Source organism: Sinocyclocheilus grahami, unplaced genomic scaffold (genome assembly GCF_001515645.1).
Source record: "Sinocyclocheilus grahami isolate Dianchi unplaced genomic scaffold, SAMN03320097.WGS_v1.1 scaffold770.1, whole genome shotgun sequence".
Classification (NCBI taxonomy): domain Eukaryota; kingdom Metazoa; phylum Chordata; class Actinopteri; order Cypriniformes; family Cyprinidae; genus Sinocyclocheilus; species Sinocyclocheilus grahami.
In genome coordinates, this window is record NW_015505949.1 from 191,818 (window position 1) to 198,111 (window position 6,294).

Consider the following 6,294-nt stretch of genomic DNA (forward strand, 5'->3'; position numbering starts at 1 on the left):
CGGCGTCACTACAGGGCGGGGCTGCGCCATTTTGAATGTTGAGAGCGGTGCAGGAGGCTGGAGCTGCAGGAAGAAAGCCTCAGGATCTTCACATTTACGAGTCAACGAAAGGACTACCGAAAAGAGCTTCTTTCCTATGTCCGTCTTCATCCAACCCCAGACGAACTGTCTGCAGTAAAATAAATCCGGCAAAGTTATCTGGACAGTTCTGAGACCAAAACCTAGCAACGGCAGGCGGAGGTAAGAGCCGGAAGTGACGTAATAGCGGGCCCGAAAGCGTGATTTTCCTTCAAAATACAGCTACAATAATCTAAGCTTTTAATCAAGTTTAATATACACATCATTATACGGTGTAATATTCCTGCATTTTAAGTATTAATACGTTAGAGAATTACCTCACAGCCAATATTGTTATAATTGTGACATAAAACAATGTCAAAATAAAGGAATAACAAAACAAAAAAAATCATCCAACCCCAGACGAACTGTCTGCAGTAAAATAAATCCGGAAAAGTTATCTGGACAGTTCTGAGACCAAAACCTAGCAACGGCAGGCGGAGGTAAGAGCCGGAAGTGACGTAATAGCGGGCCCGAAAGCGTGATTTTCCTTCAAAATACAGCTACAATAATCTAAGCTTTTAATCAAGTTTAATATACACATCATTATACGTTGTAATATTCCTGCATTTTAAGTATTAATACGTTAGAGAATTACCTCACAGCCAATATTGTTATAATTGTGACATAAAACAATGTCAAAATAAAGGAATAACAAAACAAAAAATTCATTTTAATGTAATGGAACATAAATATTTCCAGAATGCGGACGGCGTCACTACAGGGCGGGGCTGCGCCATTTTGAATGTTGAGAGCGGTGCAGGAGGCTGGAGCTGCAGGAAGAAAGCCTCAGGATCTTCACATTTACGAGTCAACGAAAGGACTACCGAAAAGAGCTTCTTTCCTATGTCCGTCTTCATCCAACCCCAGACGAACTGTCTGCAGTAAAATAAATCCGGAAAAGTTATCTGGACAGTTCTGAGACCAAAACCTAGCAACGGCAGGCGGAGGTAAGAGCCGGAAGTGACGTAATAGCGGGCCCGAAAGCGTGATTTTCCTTCAAAATACAGCTACAATAATCTAAGCTTTTAATCAAGTTTAATATACACATCATTATACGGTGTAATATTCCTGCATTTTAAGTATTAATACGTTAGAGAATTACCTCACAGCCAATATTGTTATAATTGTGACATAAAACAATGTCAAAATAAAGGAATAACAAAACAAAAAAAATCATTTTAATGTAATGGAACATAAATATTACATTTTCCAAAATGGTGTAAATCCATTTTATATAGTACATCGGTTATTTATTAATAATCTAAACCAATTACACTTTAAAATTAAGTCGGTTTACATTCACCGGTTTCAAGATCTCAATTGAATTTATTAATTATAGATTTGTAAATAATTATCAGATTTAAGGCAGACTGATTAATGTAGTCATTTGGTATTTTATTCTCAAAATGTGTCATGTTTTATACTGTGAATCAAATTGTGGACGTTTTAAGTATCATTTTGGTGTTTATTAAAAAAACAAAACAAAAGGAACATCTAATGTTGGCACAGCATGCATTTTTAGGTATCAAGCATCTTTAGATGGGCATTGCTCACACTGCACTGTGGCAATTAAAACTGAACACTAGAGATGCCTGTCACATGAAGCTCTTAGGCATCATTTAAGTTCACCAGTATCAATATTTCAGTATCATTTACCACTAATACTTTTTTTGAAAAATAATGTATCAGCCCTGCTGGCTGCAAAAACATCATCAGCAATATTAAATAAAGTGCATGAATACACAGGTACAGTAGACCGTACAGAAACATTGCATGGTGAAGATATATAATTTACGAATGCATGTAGACAGACAGGACCCTCGGAGTGCCTCCTGAAAAACTATTATGGAAAAAAAGCAGATGACTTTTGGTATTCCCAAGATTTGCAGAATAATGAATGGAATCGGTTCAGGAGAAATACAGGAGGACTTGCCTTACCTACCCGTGTTTACTTGCTTGACTGATTCATAGAATGCATGGAATCGCTCTAATAATTGTATGTAATTAATTGCATCTCTCTTCCATGTTTCAGAGTATTACGTCCAAGCGCTTTTATTTTGGAAAACTGCATTTCCGGCGACTCTCTTGGAAATCTTGCGCTGGTCGCTGCCTTCACACTGCTGATCGAGACTAGGGTCCGACATCGCCACTCTCGCCATGGCAGGTAACTTGGCACGGTTAGGAGCTGCTCAAGCACGGGTTGTATTAAATCAGGTGTATTATAGCGATAGCTTCTATTTGTTTCAGTGAGCGCAGCGGTTGTGCTGAAGCCATCGTCGGCTTTGCTGATCCGCTGACAGTAGCCTAGCATCTTAGCTGCCTCGTTTCCCTCCAGTTAGCCAGCAAATCGGCAAAACTGATTTCGATCGGGCTTTATTCGTAATGGGACGATCATTTGAGTACTGATGCGCCTCTGTGATCTGGGTAGTTATTTCAGCGATGAGCTGCATTTGCGCGGAAATCTGTCCAGCGAAACCCATTCATCGGTCGTTAGCGGGGATGCGCGGTCGCTACGGGGTTTTTAATGTGTCGGTTGTAAAAATGAATAGGCGTTGGATAACGTGTCCTGCTTCTCGTGCTCTGTGTACATGTATCACTTGGTCTGGTGTGTACATCTGCTTGGCATCTCGGCCTCTTTAAATCATCTCCGTTAGAGTAACGTTAGGGAACATTAACCGGCTTCTGCAGAGTCATGAGCAACGAGTCAAACCCCAATGTGTTCCTGCTTCTGAAACTTTAAGCCATCTGACTTATTCACAGAAAAGAAATCAGATCGGTTTCTAAGGGGTGGGAGGATTCACTTATATGGCACTGATTGACAAAAACAAAACAATAATCAACCCTCCACACACGCCTTAATGGGTGTTAAATATATGTATAAATTGTTATTGTAATGTATTATGTATTTGAGAATGTATATGTATATATATCTATATGTAGATAAAAAAAACACACACACACACACAAAAGAACCTTACAAGAAATTGTTCAGATACTGTCCGAAATTTAAGTATTTTAATAATTATTATAATTTTTTTATCTGATTTCTGACAAGAGACGGGAAAGATTTGATCAGTTTCTTTCTGTGTTTTCTCCAAATCACTGTTTTCTCCTTATTCAGGTTTCTTACCGACAGACCTCTTATTGGGTCTCCTGTAGCCGCTTTTCTCGTGAACAAACCCAACCAGTTTGGCGCTGCCTCAAACGGTCCCTCGAGATTTGCCTCAGCCCGTTTCTCCACTCATTAAAAAATGATGCAAGAGCTGTCCTTTAAATTTGATATGGATTATTGCGAGTGTAGACAGTATTTTAGCATTGCTTTCTTTTTTTGTGATGAAAGGGCCAATTTGTTTAGTCAGATGAGAATGCCTTCTTTCCTCACTACCATCTTTCTTGTAGTATACTCTTGTGTTTTTATGTTATACGGAAAGTTTATTTTGAAATCAAATCAAATATTAAGAGAATGTTAGCAAATTAAAAGTTCCTTATAGGTTTATTGATATTTTGAAAGCTTCAAAAGTATCTTTCCCAGATATGTCCAAGGTTCATTTTTATTTGTGGGCTGCAACAAACTTTAACTGGCTTTTATGGTTTCAGGAGCCGGAGGCGGGGGAAACGATGTGCAGTGGTGCTTTTCACAAGTGAAAGGGGCAATCGATGATGACGTAGCCGAAGGTGAGTTCCTGTCTGAATAGTCTCTTCCTGTCTAAGCAGGCGATTCATGGACCATACTCAAAAGTGTGCAAAAAGACAATGGTGTGTCCCCAGTGACATGAGAGACACTACAGAGTAGAGACCTGCACTCCCGCGGGAGTACCTGGGACTCCCGCAAAATAGAAATGATCTAAACATAAATTGTCTAAAACATATAAATTGTTATTGATCTGTTGCACAAAAAGCAAAAAGAACAACTAATATTAACATTAAAATGATTGACACGCGCAAGCTAGGCATAGTTTCTATTTATAACACGTGTTTAAAGGGTTGCGCAATGTAGCCAATCACAGACTCAGCTGTTGATTTCTGGAACGCATTGGCCAATCAGAGGTGATTAAGTTAGAATCTACTCACCGCAGTGCTGAAATTGCGTGCTCAGGATTCCTCATTTTAACACACGACGTGTAGACACTGTGAAAGATTCATTGTGCATATATTTAATGTGTTATAACAGAGCTTTATGAGATCGCGATTAACTGAGATGTCAGCTTTTAGTGATAATAAAGGAAGCGCGCTGCTCGCATTCTGCCATGCCAAACCATGCACGCAGCAGCACATGCTTGCTTTTCTGTTAAAAATAACAGTGGTTTGTGAATGTTGATGCTTAGCCTAAATAACAAATATTTTATCGGGTATGTTGCGGAGCTTAGGAGATATTACAGAACCATTTCATGTAAATTTCTTCGATGTACTTAAAACAAATCTGTATAGATTACTTTTATGCAGGCGGGAGCGGGACAAAACATGAATGTCACGAGCGGGACCAGATAAGATATATTTCTGCGGGAGCGGGACTGAAAAATCCGTCCCGCGCAGGTCTCTACTACAGAGTGCAACAGTCGGGATCCAAAAGTAAAAACCATCCATTTTTCTCCACAGGCAAATTAATTTTGAATGATAACTTATAAATCTTTAAAGACAGACCTGTTGTGAGCTCCAAGGTTGTTAATCAGAGGAAAATGCTTTTGTTGAAGCCATCCGTTCACATTATTTCAACTTATTTAAAAATAATTGCGTTTAGCAGCTTAATTCATGGTGGGAAACGGCATTACCCATGATGCTGTGCAGAAAAATGACACCAATCATTGAGTCATGACAAGCTCTGCAGGGTATGTCCACTCACAGCAAATTACATAATCGAGTGGGTTTAAAATATAATACATGCAATATAATAATAAAAAAAAATAGTTTCTTTAGAAACTTTAAATTAAAAGTTTTATAATTCACTATTGTTTTTAATTTGATTGTAATTTGCAGTGCTTCATGGGATTGTAGTTCTTTCCTTTATTTGTGCCATTTTAAGGTAGACAGTCTTGTACCTTTATCTGATTTTCAAATACTTTTTTGCTTCAAATCAAAGGTCGTTATTTTGTGATTCACCTCGTGATTTGGTTCATTGCTTATAACTCTTTAATAAAGACACTTTTAAATAGGGTTGGATACCGAAACCCGGTACCAATATGGCACCGGTACCTGTGCAACCGGTATGTACTAGAACCGAATCCGAACGCAGATTTCGGTGCCATGCCTGAACGATCGATTGAAATTTGTCCTCTGGTTCTTCGAAACGGACGTAAGAAGCATCATCACTGGCACCGCATGTGAAAAATTATTTCCCGACTGAGAAAATGCACGTGAACTCAAGCCGGAAAGCTCTAATAATACAAATCCAACACATCTTTGCGGTAACGAGAGTGTCCATGTTGTTTTCACATTCCGACTTAAAAGCACAACTCGGGAAATGAGAGCACTTGCTCTGATGGCAGCAGGTAGCCTTCCGTTAACTAAGCTAAACATGCTTAAATTAAAATGCCTAAAGCAAAACCTCCCTTGTATTCACATTTCTAAACCTGTTGTCCAACAAAAGAGAACATTATAACCTTTTTACTCCACAACACCAGTCAAATGCTTCCTTTTGTGATCTGATGAGGCTTCTTGTCACAGAATGAGGCAGAAAATATGTGTTCTATATGCTACTTTAAAAAGAAAACATCGATTAGCAATAAATTAGGGTGACCATACGTCCTCTTTTTCCCGGACTTGTCCTCTTTTTGGACCTACAAAAATGCGTCCAGCCGGGATTTCTTAATTGCCCAAAATGTCCGGGATTCGGCTGTTTTCTTAATCTTGCTCGCTCTTTCACTTTCGATTTCGTGATCACACGCACTCTGTGTAAAGGGAGCAAGCACATCTTACAAGATTAGATATTTGTCAATGAGTTCAGGATCTGTTGAGCAGCAAATACTCCAGCATGGTCTTGTCAGCCATCTCTCCTTTTTCTCGACCTGTGATCAGTCAAAGCTAACTTGTTTGATGCAGGGTTGCCAAGTCCATGTTTTTTTCCACAGAATTGGGATACTTTTAAACTCTTGCCATGGGTTGATTTTCCCAAGAGGGTTAAAGGTTTGAAATATTGCATAAATTACATTTGACTGAAATGCTTGTATTGAAACATTT

The 6,294-nt window shown here is 38.9% G+C and overlaps 1 protein-coding gene across 1 annotated transcript in view; it reads left to right on the top strand.

Moving 5' to 3' along the window:
- The first annotated feature begins 835 nt into the window (after positions 1-835).
- Positions 836-6,294, top strand: part of LOC107561386 (serine/threonine-protein phosphatase 2A 55 kDa regulatory subunit B alpha isoform-like) — a 33,711-nt gene continuing 28,252 nt past the window's right edge. Inside the window, exons 1-3 of the mRNA XM_016245831.1 lie at positions 836-1,067; positions 2,153-2,284; positions 3,718-3,795. Coding sequence (XP_016101317.1) covers positions 2,278-2,284; positions 3,718-3,795 — 85 coding nt within the window. The 5' untranslated portion in view covers positions 836-1,067; positions 2,153-2,277. The remainder of the gene's footprint in view (positions 1,068-2,152; positions 2,285-3,717; positions 3,796-6,294) is intronic.